The 14,103-nt window shown below is 39.3% G+C and overlaps 1 protein-coding gene across 3 annotated transcripts; it reads right to left on the bottom strand.

The window, feature by feature from the left end:
* Positions 1 to 1,526: 1,526 nt before the first annotated feature.
* Positions 1,527 to 10,721, bottom strand: cacnb3b (calcium channel, voltage-dependent, beta 3b). Of its 3 annotated transcripts, none has more exons than XM_033968899.2 (14): positions 10,677 to 10,721; positions 8,600 to 8,719; positions 8,358 to 8,480; positions 8,172 to 8,263; positions 7,845 to 7,891; positions 7,719 to 7,738; positions 7,235 to 7,315; positions 5,943 to 6,001; positions 5,672 to 5,772; positions 5,413 to 5,564; positions 3,821 to 3,916; positions 3,557 to 3,733; positions 3,338 to 3,400; positions 1,527 to 3,261 (listed from the first exon to the last, which is right to left on the bottom strand). In XM_033968899.2, exons 1-13 carry the CDS (start codon positions 10,719 to 10,721, stop codon positions 3,356 to 3,358), a joined length of 1,158 nt encoding a protein of 385 aa, XP_033824790.1. In that variant the 3' UTR covers positions 1,527 to 3,261; positions 3,338 to 3,355. The 3 variants fall into 3 exon arrangements, with proteins under 3 accessions (XP_033824790.1, XP_055079266.1, XP_055079265.1); XM_055223291.1 differs by having other exon boundaries at positions 3,338 to 3,385; XM_055223290.1 differs by having other exon boundaries at positions 5,413 to 5,561.
* Between the last annotated feature and the right edge of the window lie 3,382 nt (positions 10,722 to 14,103).

Below are 14,103 nucleotides of genomic sequence, written 5' to 3'. Positions count from 1 at the left end.
TCTTTGTCTGTTGGTCAAACCTGAAGTGGACAACCCTCTTCACACCCCGGAGGCTATTACAGTGGGGAAATAGCATCTCACTGTCAGGCAAAGGAGCCGGTATTAAAAGATAAAAGTCTATTAGGCATTGCTCCTCTGTGTCTGGCAACCCGCTATCTAATTTACTTACTGTTGCCAATTAGTGTCCTAGCAGCTCTAGCCCAGTGGGTCAAAGCAATTTGGCCTGTGTCATCAAACGGGACATATCTCATGCTCCCCTCCCTCACACTGGGCTAGTCTGACTTTTACAGCCCTGTACTGTAGCTCATTGGGATAAGCCACACACTACTGCTCCTGTATCTGAGTTTGTTTATGAGCGCTGCTGTAAAACTGATAGACTGCATTTTCTACATTTCTGCTCTCTGTAATGAAACGGCTTTGTCATTTTAATCAGATGGTTTAACTGTCTGAGGTAAATCCTAGTCTGAATCACTTATAAATAGTGTTGAAATAAGAATGAATCTGCATTGTCAGTAAGACGAATTTAAGCAGCTGTGTCATGAATTTCATCAATGAATTTCTCCTTCACTACATCCAAAGCCCCTATAATATCACTAAAACTGGAATTGTACAGCATCAAATGTGTCATTTTGCAAATGTACAATAGAAAATCCATAATGTATACATGCCAATATGATTTTTTCTAGTGTGTTTTTGAAAAGTTAATGCTTCAAAGCCAGAACAGTTCATCCAAATATATAAACATGGATATATGTCTGTGTAATCCCTCATTCGTCCAGGTACGATCCATAAACATATATATACAAACTTTATCCCTTGTTACAGCCTCCCTCACTTTCTTTTTCCACAATCCCAGAGGACTTTCAAATATGTGTATTGCTGTTGAGTCAGTGTAAAAATACATTCACTGTCATATAACTTTCTGTTTAAACTACTGCCTTACAGGTTCAGATAGGGTCCCATATTTTCTTACATAACAAAAGACAATGGCCATATCCAAGGAGTGAAAAGATGCACAGCAGAAGGAAGTGTGACTCTCAGAGGGAGCTGGTGGGACACAGGAACAGGTGGTTGTGAGTAAACACAGTGACACCTCCCAGTTTGAGGTGTGTGAGACCAGTGACACCTCAGCCCATCACACCTCCTGCATCAGGCCACACCCACAATAACACCAGGGACAAGTGCATTTGTGGAGGTAAAAAAAACCCCAAAACCCTCCTAGCTAGAGTAGACAGAGAAAAAGACCAAGTACAAGTTACTATCAGGTGTATCATTGTTTGTGTAGTCTACTGGAGCTAGCAGTGGTTTCAAAGCCTCATATCACCCTAACAATCCAACACTTACAGGCATATTCATACAAACAAACTCTTTCTGTCGATGTGCTCATGTTTTGCCACATTCGCCTACTTTTAGGGAATGTTAGAGTCACTGCTGTCCTCTGCTGGTAAGGTTGGAAACTACTATCACAAAGAAGACCTCACACAAAAATGTATTACTTAAACATTTTCTTTATTCACCCCCTTTAGTCCAGTGCGGCATTAACTACAGATGCACCCCGTATAAGACTGAGAGAATTATTGACTTTTGGAAACATTTTCATTTGACCAGATAGTTGTTCAGTATTGGAGATGGCTAAACCAATAGCATAACACTTTGTGCATTATTGCATCATAAAGCAGAAATGATATTAGTGCAATCGTTCATAGCCCCTCATGAGTGAGGGGCTTCACTAGTCTTGGCTAGTATATGGTAATGCTTCCTATTACTTTGTATTGCATACAGGATTCAGGCGAGTGAAATAGGTATTGTAAATATTAAATAATAATAAATATAATACAGTTATACAAAATTGTGCTTCCAATATCAAGAGGATAATTGATTTTAGTACAAATTCCTGCATTTCAGTTTTGCTAAGATGAGTTTAATATTCCTTGGAACATACTGTGCTTTCTGTTACTTATTTTTCCAGCCTGGTCTTCAGAAATAAATTATTATTGATAGCTCAAAAATGATCAGAGGATATATAACAATGTGAAAAAAATACTGTATTGTGCTCATAAATAATACATATATAAATAAATATTCACTCTGGCCAAATCAACAGTAAATATATCAGCTAATTAAATATACAGTATGTACAGGTTGGGTATATGCATATTTAAATGTAGGTCACACTGTGAGTCTGCAGAGTGGCTCATGAAGCTCCTGAGGCTCTTCTGATGAAGTGTGGATATAATGTGTCGTGCACAGCTTATTTACACTGATAAGAAGCTGTATGTTACTGCATAAGCGTCTGTGATAATGATTGATATATTATTGTAACACTACACTACATGCCATGGAATGAAAAAACAAAACAGTTCTGTTAAAAATGTCTAGTGAAGTTTTGAATTTGGAAGCATTTTTTTTCAAATACATAACACATGTGCTTGCACTGTAATAAGCACTGGACATCCACAGTTGTCATGACGATAGAGGTCAGTAGACATCTCTTTGAAGTCTGTAATGACTATGGAAAAGATGTTTCAGGTCTGGCCTTTGTAACAAGGCATATTACGGTCTATGTTTGCATGAATACAGTTCAAACCAAATGTACCAGTGTTGCCTACATTCACAGTTGTGGCCAAGATGCATGTTGAGTAAATGATTGATGTGCAATCTGTGCGTATCATGCATGGCTTTGCATTACTGCGGCAGATATGTGTATTATAATGTGAAGCCATAGGTAAACGTAAAAGTTACATATAAATACACAAACAATACATAAATCAAGTAAATAAAATCATAATTTGTGCTCCCAGAAAAGCAAGAAAATCTGATACATTTGTGCCTTTAGGAATCATTTGGTTAAATGTGAAGATGGAAGACTTAGCACTCTTTGGCGACAGGTTTTTAGAATGGGGAATTGAATGAATTTGGAGCTACTGGAAAAATAGCTAATGTCAGTCTAAATTTGTATCCAAACACACATGGGCTGGCTCAGCGTTATGACCAGCTGGGACATCCCGTATCGGAGGTGTGAGTGCTCTGCCTGGATCCCTGCAGCTGTAGGTATTGACCCTGAGTCGTCTGTTGGGAACAGGGAGAGGGGGTTGCGGGGCAGCACCTCCTGTTGTCCGCCACTACATAGCACTTTCATGCTTTTGGCTCTCCCGAGTGTTCCAGATGGAGAGATGAGGCGTGCTGCTGCCCCCTAGTGGCACCCTGGACCCTGTGCACGTAGACCTCTTGTCTGACTCCAGCCAACAGCACCATCTTTTCCTACATGGGCAGTATAGAAATGTCATAGGACGAACTAACCATTTATCAAAAAAGGAAGTAAAGAATATTATGTCACCTTGGTCTTTACTGTGGCTCATTCTATCAACTCTTGAGTCTCAGAATACTGCTCAGAGAGAAGCTGACATGTAATAAAACAATTTTAGACAAATAATCTACAGGACAAACATTAACATATTTGGACCTATTTCAAAATGAAATAGCTAACTAACTCTATAAATAAACACAAATAAATACACAATACCTATGATACAAAATATTCTAATATTTGTTTTACCTGTTGGCTGGAGTTAGCAGAGGGTGGGGTGATGACACTTTGGTCTCCCACCGTGTTATTCACAGGTGGGACAGCGGAGGGGAGGTGTGTGGCTCTCCAATAAGCATCTAGGTACTCTGCCAGGTGTTCACACGCATCCTCCAGCTGGTTCTCATCCAGGATTACATCAAACATATCCTGGCAAAAGTAAGGGTAAGGGTGTTGTAGTAACTGTCCAAACGTCTATGTAGTATAAAGTGTATTGTCAGAATCATATGAACGTACAGGTGGACACTGGGCTAGTTTGTCTCCAGCCATCATTTGGACATTTAGGTGTTTGCTCTGTGACTTCCCTCGAGATTTGATCAACCTCTGAAGAACCTAGATCAGAAATAAGAAAGATATTTTTACTTGTCACACTCTTAATAGGTTACAATTCACATGACTATAGTTTAAAATCTAGCTGGGAGGAAAGTCTAAATTCTGTGATGGAATTTGCCAGCGCTTAGCAACGCTGTCAATCAAACCTGTTGTTAAAGCTAGCGGGAGTGACCTCGGGGGAAAGAAGGCAGCTGTTTTGTCTGTTATTAATGTTCATATCTTGAGTTACGGACACAAAAGTGAAATAAAAACACCAGAATCGCGTAGAGACCAAAATGAGGAGCCTGGCAGCAGTATTTACGGAGAGAGGGGTGATGGTTTTCTAATGTAAAGTGAATTGGAGCCAGAGTTGATGGGGCTGGAAGCGTTAGCAGGTTAGCTATGTCCATTTATATATACAGTCTATGGTCTACACACATGAAACAAAAACTGGCACAAAGTCTTCCCTGACAGCATAAATAAACTTGTTGGATTTTTTTTTTTATTCAACCAAAAAAGATGTGATTATTGTTCGTTGAAAGGATTTAAGATTAATGTGGCAAGTGTGTGGAGCCAATCTTTAACAAATAAAGAGGTTCAAGGTTCAACATTTGTGAATCATAAGCATGGATATGTCTTGCAAAAACAATAAATCTTCTATAGACTTACACACACAGGTCCCTACCTTCCATCTGAAATTCTAGCACGTGCACATAAACACAAATTTGCTTGCATGGCTTAGCTTTAAATAGCTAAACAAATGAGTGGTAGATACATGTACTGCTATTTGTGTGTCATATGCATATTCATGTGTAACCTTACGAGTGTATTTTTATGCAGTAACCTTTAGCACGTGGGTATTCTGCCTTGGGACAAATATTTCTCATCCTGAATCATATGAGGGCTTAAGATAAATATGTCTAAAGAACAGGGGCGGCGCCAGACATTTCTGTTTGGAGGAACTAAGAGGGGGCTAAAAAGTTTATTTTAGAGCCTTCTAGCAATGGAGCATACCCCTCACTCCCTAACATGTTTGTTTTGCTATTTTAAACTAATTTAAATGTAGTTAGCACCCTGTAGTGATTTATAAAACCTAACATGGAATTCTTAGTTTTCGTGTAGTCTCATTTTGAACACTTTATGAAGGAGCTATGGACGTGCATCACGTCATTAGTCATTCTAGAGAAGGCTTGTCCCCTATTTAACAATATTTTATCTGCCCCATATGTATTAAATATTATTGGCCTATAGAATATTGTGATGTCATCTGAAACCTAGCAACTGGCAGACATGTATAACACTGATCATTAATAAATCAACTGTCTAAGCACTTCACACTTTAAATGGCTCCTTTCTGGCTTTGATGTGCATTGGCCAAATAAACATAGTCACAGTGACAGCTTGTCAACTGCAAATTAGGTTGTCACTGTAAAAATCACACCCCAAATGACTCAAAAGGCTTGAAAAAACAAAAAAGCTCATTTACTTCAAATAGCATAATACAATACACATAGTACCTTGGGTGAGGATACTTTGACATATACGATGATTGGGGCCAGGGAGGTCTTGAGGAGCTGGGCAGGATGGTTGATGGTGTCTGCATCCAGGACAACTAGCTGCAGGGACTTGGCCAGCTCAAAAATCCTCTCAATTTCACTCTGAACCTCTGCTGTGAGCCAACAATAGAGAAAGACAAAAACATTAAACAGTTTCTATTCCTGAAGGCATTCATCTTTATTTAGCCACTGAACAGAGCAAACATATCCTGTCCCTCACCCATAGTAGAGCGTGCGTTGGATCTTTCCATTATGGCTTTCTTGTTTAGCACTGAGCGTTTTGCCAGTGACAGATCCGCAGTCACCCGTGTAATCGTGACCCTGTACATAAGACCAGAATAATCACATGACCAACATTATCACATGACTGCAGCAATATCACAACTAGCATTTCAAAAGGAGATGCCCCTGCCTAAATACATCAAGTGCAAGTCCCCTCCAGTGGTAAACGCAATAGAATAATAGGAGCTCATGTTGAGACACAGACCCACCTGCCATCAAATCTGTGCTTCAGGAAGTCAAACAGGGCCTTCTGCATCATGTCTGTTACCTAAGAGACAGAGGACTTGTTTAAAATATCAGTCATTTTCAGTATAATACACAACAGCCATGTGGTACAATCCAGGTCAATGTGGGCTCTTTAAGCACCCTGCTCTCCTGCTGTCTCTCCTCTGCTATCTGCTGTCTATATTTATTTGCAATATGTGCAATACAATGAAAACATATATACAATGCAATACATCACACTTTAAAATGTGTTATTGTGATAGCTGAATCTCTGTTGCATTGTTATTGTAGCCTAAATGAACACTTTTTGAATGTGTAATGTCTCGTATCCATGTCACAGAGCCAATCAAAAAAGTCTAAACAAATAACTCAGTGTTTACATAATTTTTTTTGTAATCTTGCATTGTAGTAACAATACACTTCTAAAACACACATTCAATATGCACCTGTGTAGTGTCTTGTATTTAGTCTCGAGGTGTGAAGTAGAGTAGAAAGTAAACAGAAATTATACTTAAGTAAGAATCCATTTATTTTATACAAGTAAGAAAGCTAAAATAAATATGTAATAGTAATAGAAATCTATTTTGTAAGAATCCCAGGTTGCCAAAGTACAGAATAACTGCTGGAATGTAAAAAAGCAACAACAAAAAACTAGCAACCCTGCAAAAAATATCAAAGCCTATATTATGCTCTCAAATTTATATAAGCCTGAAATCCATTCCGGCTCTCAATGTCAAACAACATTAAACGGTATGAGAAAGACAATAGAGAGGAAGGACAGAGAGAGGAAGAGCACTGCGCACCACCAGAGCGTTCATAAATATTTTAGAGACAGACAAAAACAAGTGGCTTGGCACACGGCCCTGAGAGCCACACAGGAGACACTCAGACCTGTGCAGAGAACATACTTCAGCTCAGCCCATTTTGGACATTCACAATGAAATACATGCTCCAGTTATATATCTGTAGAATGATTGAAAGTACATACTGAAAGACCACACAAAGGCCTTATATTGGTGGGATATAATTTGTGTTTTGAGTGCTATAATTTCATAAGGATGTGGCTGTGGTGTTTTGTATCACTCTTAATGGAATAATGGAGGCCAGAAAGATTCTCTTTAGATCGAAGGGAGCAAGTCGATACCAAGAGAAATGTGGAGGAGATATAGCCAAGCCTAAAAAACACAGCAAATAGCACGAGCTAGGGCTACTTTTCAAATATAGATACACCAGGTTTAAATGATTTACTTATAGTTCAGTATGTAATTCCACTAACCTCATAGCCCTTAAGTGAAGGGCCCACCAACACGACCGGTCGCATGGACGGCACCACATCATAAGGAGGGACCTGCTCAATCTGTATAACACAGAGACACACACATAAGACAGACACAACATCTGGACATTCAAACCTGCAGCTTTATGTATTATTCAGTCACTGCTCACACACTGCCAGGGTAAGATACTACTGCTGCCACAGCTGCCCTGGAGCAGGCTGGGAGCAAGGCTACAACAACCAACACCAACCTTCTCTACATTCATACACAGACGTGAGAAGTAAAGTATCATGCCAAAATGTCATGAGCTTAAATATTGATGCTATATAAATGTTAAATCTCAAAGCTTTGACAATGTACAGTTTTATTAGAAATAATAGAAGTTAACCTCTTTAAAAAAAAAATCACAATCAAAACCACAATATTTTAGTATTTTGAAAAATAGAAGACATCAATGTGTACATGATGTCCACACGTACATACCTGTTTTTGCTTCTGTTTGGCTTTTAACACAAAAAATGGACATTAGACGACAAAACAAAAGACTCAGCAGTTTTTAAGAGTTGATCATGAGCATGCAGTAGAATGAGAGACATAAGTCCCACTCACCTGCAGATGAGGGAGGCGTGGATCTCCAGCCTGTAGATGCGTTTTTCCTGCAAAAACAAAAAACCTTTAGGAACATCCTCACACAATCAGTGAGAAACAAATACAGAACAACACAGTTCTGAGGGCTGGAGGTTTCAACTGTAGTTTGGAAGTTAAAATATGAAATAATAAAAAAATATATAAATGAAACATTATAAGCATCAAATATTATAATGTTGTACATGAAAGGATTACAGATACAGTTTATAAATAATGGTATAAATAATTAAATTACAGGGGCAAGCAGTAGGTTGTTAGACGTGGGTGTAAAACACAGGGGAGGTTCACCTTCTGGCCTCTAGTCTGACTGGGCTGGGGATGAATGTGATGTCTGCTCCTTCTTTCACCAGTCGACCGATCCACCAGTCATTGTTGAACTTCTAAAACATGAAAGCACCAAAAACAAATAATGCCGAGTAAAGCAAATCTCATTTTATTAAATGAATTTGTATTTGCAAAATAAAACAAGCTCACCTCTTTTATGTGCAGAAATTCTTTGGCATCAAAGTTCACAGCGGCTCCTTGGACCGGACACTCTTCATCAGTGGCACCGCAGTAGCTCACATTAGTTTTTACTGCAAATGCTACAGGTTTGTACTGGAAGCAGAAGGACATGTTTAAAAAGTGATATCCTCAAGTCGAGCACAAAATCTGAAGACAGCTCAATATTTTTTTCAAAAATGGTTCATGTTTTCCCAGCTGCTCCTTGGGCTCACCTTGGCTCCCTCGAGCTGCAGCTGAGCCTGGCGCTCGGCTTCGCGCCGAGACGCCTCCTTGTCCTCCTCCAGGGACAGGTCTGAATCCGAGGGACGACTAGTGTAGGAATCGGCTGAACCCTGGAACATGGAGGGAATAGTGCAAACATGATTATACTTACATAAAATACATACAGAAGGAGTTTACCCTGACACTAACACAACCTGGTTCCTCTGCTGTTGTAAGCACTACCCTTTAATACACTGTGCCAACAAAATATGTGAGATATCACAGAAAATGCTGATACTAAATATTTCTAGGTTGATGCCTGTATACTCAGCACAAGCATTTTTACTTTTAGGTAGGGACTGTCCAAAAGACGACCACCCGGATTTACCTTTTTGACAATCAAAGTCTCGCTTCCCACTTAAATAGCTAGGATTAACTGATGCTGGTCTACAAGTTTTGCCCAATAAAAAAGGAGCACAGATACAAACAACTATGTGAACTACCTCATGTAACACTCCTGAGTGTGGTGAGGCTGCAGTACCATGGAGGTGCAGGAGACTCCTCACACCGACAGGACACCCACAGAAGGCTCTAAATATACCACACTGCAGCGTCATCTGCTCTACCTGTCCCCACCTGCTGTCCCTGCACTCCAGCTCCCCTTTTCAAACTCTTCTCCCAAATATTACAAACCTCATGCAGAGTTTGCACAAATCATTTGCATATCAAAGGTAGCTGGAGGTGAGGCACAGTCTGAAAAGTCTTCTCCAGAAGAAACAAAGTCTAATTAAAGCAGTGAAGCACAGAGCCCTTTGGTGCTGCAGATGGAGGAGACCGGTCTACCGTTCAATCTAATATTTGGAAAGACCAGTGAGGGCTGAAATAAACATCATAGATAATTATACAGGCTACAGTCTCAGTCTCAAGCTGAAATACTGCATTAACCGTATGAAAGTAAAAAGGATTATGAGATGTAATCTGCAGTAAATGGAGAAACTCACTAAAAGGACAAAAAAAGGCCTATTGTCTTCAGTTATGCAGTAGTGCAGAGTCAAGTGTGTAACAGCAGAGAATCATATTTCTGAACTTGTTTTAAACAGACGATACCTCCTTTGTCTATATAAGTCTAGGGCCTTGGCTAAAAAAACAAAGAAAACCATTGGCTTTTTGTGTAGATTCTTCCACAAACAATAAAGACAAAAGGAGTCAGAATCATTATAACTTGTAATGTAAATTTTGAAGTTTGTGATTTCTGATAAGACACATAGTGAACATATCAATGTGAATATTTATTTTTAAATGATCTTCAGTCAGCCACAGATCATTGTTAGATATGCCATAACTCTTGGCATCACAAAGCACCAAAAACATCTACAAAAAAAAAAAAAAAAAAAAAAAAAAAAAAAAAAAAAATCAAACATATTCCGTATTTCTATGCAGCAACATCATTTGCATCTTGCTTAAATGTATGAACACACAAAACAGAAACACTGGCTGCCTTTATGACCAAGAGGAAATGAGAGAGAAAAAATGATTAGGTATACTGGAAGTCCCTATAATGTAACATGAGATAATGACTGTGCAGCTGTGAAGACCTGCCAGGAGGGGGCAGCATAAGTAGTGTAACTCAACTCAACTATACCAAGACTTAAGTACACACAACACATGAAATAAACACACTGGCATGATAAGATGTTTTAATAAAAATGTTTGAATGAAAATAACCCAAAGCCAGAGAGCTGTAAATAAACAACTCTTGCAATTTCCCTGCCAAAAGTTTAAAAACCACACACCTAAATCTCAGCGCAAGTGACATTATGTGACTTTCAAAACGCAAACTGCTAATACTCAACAGATGCAAGAATAAAAAGTTCAAAGTCAGCCTAGCGCGTAAAGAAAGTTGAACCCGGCGGCAGTACAGTATGTTCATGTCGCCAGTGGAAGATGCTGCGAAGTGAGGAGGAGACGCGACGCAAAGTGCACAGGATGAGAATTGAGTGGGAGAGGAGTGGGGAGAGGAGGAGAGGGGAGGCTGCTTACGGACACGGGGGGGAGCATGCAAACACCAAAAGGCGACCCAGAGCGTACCTTGTTACCGATGAGTCCCGTAGCACTCGAATCTGAGGCTGACATGATTGTGCAACCAGCGCGCGCTCCCTCCCTCCCTCCTCCTCCTCCTCCACCTCCTCCCCCCATTGCATAGAGAAAGGCGGACCCACCTCCTCCCCTTAGCCCACTGTGGTTAACGGGGGTGAGCGAGAAAGATGCTAAGTGCTTCACAGCTGACGTTGCTGCGTGCTCCAACAGCCATTTCCTATACAAAATTGATGCCCCGGACTGCAGTAGCGCACACGCCCGGAACAGTGAAGCTGTGTGGTTATTCTACCTATACAATATAATGCATCATCTCAGACATTTCTTTAATATCAGTAATACAGTGTCACTGGCCATCCAAGTGCATGCAACTTTGACAATGTGATGAAATGCCACTAGAGCCCATTCAGCTCCCACTTTCATAATAGGGTAACGTAGACTTTAAGACGTTTTCACTGGACACAGATCTATAAATACAGCAGAACAAAGACTTTAGTGTTATGTAACTAAATGCTAACAACAAGTAAACAATGGGAAAGAAATGTGTCCTTGGCATTGCTGTGCCAATTAGAGAGGCTGAAGGAATGTGAAGTGGAGATGCAAAATGCTCAGGAGGTTTCTTGTTTCCCCAAATGTTTCATTGACAGTTAGAGATACACTGTGGGAAGGGTCTGCCATTATTGCTTGTCTCCATGGAGATGTTTTTGCTTTGCCTGAAATGTTACACAATATAGCATCAAACATATACACTGTAATTTATTCTCTTTTTAAGCAATAAAAACACTTGTAATTTAGTAAATGGTAAACAGAAAGTTGAATGTCATACTGTGGAACATTCATTGGCTTCTCTCATTGTCACTATCCTGCTAGTACTTCATGCTTTCCTTTTTTAATCTCATGAACAAAACTTACTGAGCAAAAACACTCAAAATAGCTTATATCTTGCAAGAAAAAGACACACCCTAACAGCACATTATAACAATTATTCTAAACGAGACAAACTTCAGACATCATTAGGCTCAAACTTTATCAAATTAACTGAAACCACTACCAAAGACAGTACAGCCCCATAAGGACAGAACATGACTTATTGGTGTTGGAAATGCGAGCTACATATTATTTTGTCCTGATACCAGGTGGTAATAAGGGATGAATCCAGTAATGCTGCTTTAATTAAAATCAATTCCCCTTAAATAATTTGTAAGATTAATTTACATTCACCAATCACCAAATATATGCTCTTTACATTACGACTGGACCAGGCCCTGCTCTAGTCAGTGTCCTCCCAGAGAAACACAGTGAGTCAGCAACAGTGTTTCGTCCATCAGCACAGAAGTCTTAATCAGACTGTGGATAGAACTGGACAGTAGAGCAGCTAGAGCCAGCCTGTCCCTCTGCCTCTCCCTGCGCCTGTCGCTGCGCCTGTCCCTGTGCCTGTCCTCACACTCACTCAGCGCACTGCCCCAGGACATCAAGACCCTGCTCTGCCCTCCATTATGTTGCACACTCTCGGTCAACCTTATTCAACTTTGACTGCTGCAGAATTAAGTGCACTTCACTGGAGCTTTTTGTGAAAATGACTTAAGGCTAGATCTACTGGACTTTTAAAGACGTATAATGCTAAGAAACACACAAGGTAGTGGAATCGGATAGAAAATGATTGCAGCCATTAATAATTTCAAAATCTACAATAAAAGATATTTAATGTTAAGTTGCAATTATGTTGGTGCATGTAATAAAGCACTTTGCAAATGTCTTCACTGAATCAACACTGGATCAGAGTTTTCCATACTACTTTCATTGCCGATGACGATACATTTTGTTCAGAATACGGAACAACTGATGGTCGATAAGCTCTGCTGATATTTTTGGGCCAATATGTAAAAACAATTTTGATTATTTTCCCCAAATTATTTAATTTTAATTCACTACAAACTCCCTCCAAGCCCTCACGTTACCACAAACCTATAAGAGAGCTGTGTAATCAAGTTTTGTACAGTTACAGTTTGTACAATCCTTTTGTATTTAAGTGTTAATATAAAGCTTGGTCTGTATTTTGTAGGCAGCAGATTGACCAAAACAAAATACCAGCCACGGCTAGAGATTTAAGACCGATAGCCAATACACTAAATGTATGTAATGTAATGCTAAAGTATATATTGCAAGATCATTATTAAATTAAGTCAAGTGTATTTGATAATGTATAGTGTTTATGTATTATTCATTTATATACAGTTGCTGGTCATTGTGATTGTGATTGTTAATGCAAAGTTAAATTAATTATAGTGGATGCTGTTATAAATAAGATGAAGAAAATATTAGCACCTCAATTGTCTTTTTTGTTTTGAAAGTTTGCTGCGTCTGCACTCTCTTGTGTACACACGCTTTCAATAATATCCAAGGTTTTATTTAGTTTGATGGATGGATATATATTTGCATGTTTCTAATGTTGAGCATCCTGACTTAAGTATGAGAGATAAGAGATTTTTAAAATAAATACAAGCTGACTTTTTGTCTAAATATAGCTCTCTCCTCACACCTCCCTGACCGGCCCTGGGTGCAGAAGAGGCAGGAGGAGATTGTCAAAGTTCACTGACTTCTGATGAATTCCCCACTGTGAGACTGAAGCAGGTTCTGAGCCTTTCGGCGTCGTACGCACCGAGGCACATCTGAGGGACACTGGGTCTGCAGCTCCTTTAAAGTTAGAGTGTTCTTCAGTCTTCACACAGATGTTATACACCTTTCTATTGTCAATCAGATCTTGTGTTGCAGAAGTGGTAACTGAACAATGGGAGAGTTTCAGTTTGTATATGTGCAGCTGTCTAAATGTGTAAATGTTTCTATGTTAATTCTTGAGATAATAAACTGGTTGTCTATATTGACCTTCAGGTTCAAGCTTTGAATGAGCTACATTTAGATGGTTTGGGTTGTCCAGCTCTAAGCATCCCATTTCCAGTAGAACAGCACATGATTATTGGACTATTTGCATATAACTGGCCCTCATTGGTCAGCTTTCTCCTTTTCTATTTCTTATCCTGACTCTCATCCAATCAACTGCATTTACTAAAGCAAAAATAATGCATGTTGTCTCCACTTTGCTGTACTACTATACTATGCAGGGTGCACTGTTTAGTCCAGTGCTCATTGCACATAGGATGGTACTTTAAAAATGGAATTCTGTTGAAGTGTAACCCCTCAGGAGTGGTCCCCAGTATAAAAGCTTTCAAAGGTTTCAAATGTGGTGAGACTCAAAATGACGTCTGGATGACAGTTGAGATAATTGATCCATTATCCAAATCTTAGCCACACTGACATATTTAGATGGTTTTATATTTACTCATATATACTCATTGCCAAATGTTTAGTTTCATGCAACATGTAAATTTGTATTGAGAATAGTCCTTAGATAGCACCAAATAAC

This window comes from Periophthalmus magnuspinnatus, chromosome 7 (assembly GCF_009829125.3).
Source record: "Periophthalmus magnuspinnatus isolate fPerMag1 chromosome 7, fPerMag1.2.pri, whole genome shotgun sequence".
Lineage (NCBI taxonomy): Eukaryota > Metazoa > Chordata > Actinopteri > Gobiiformes > Gobiidae > Periophthalmus > Periophthalmus magnuspinnatus.
This window is presented reverse-complemented; position numbering and strand designations above follow the sequence as displayed.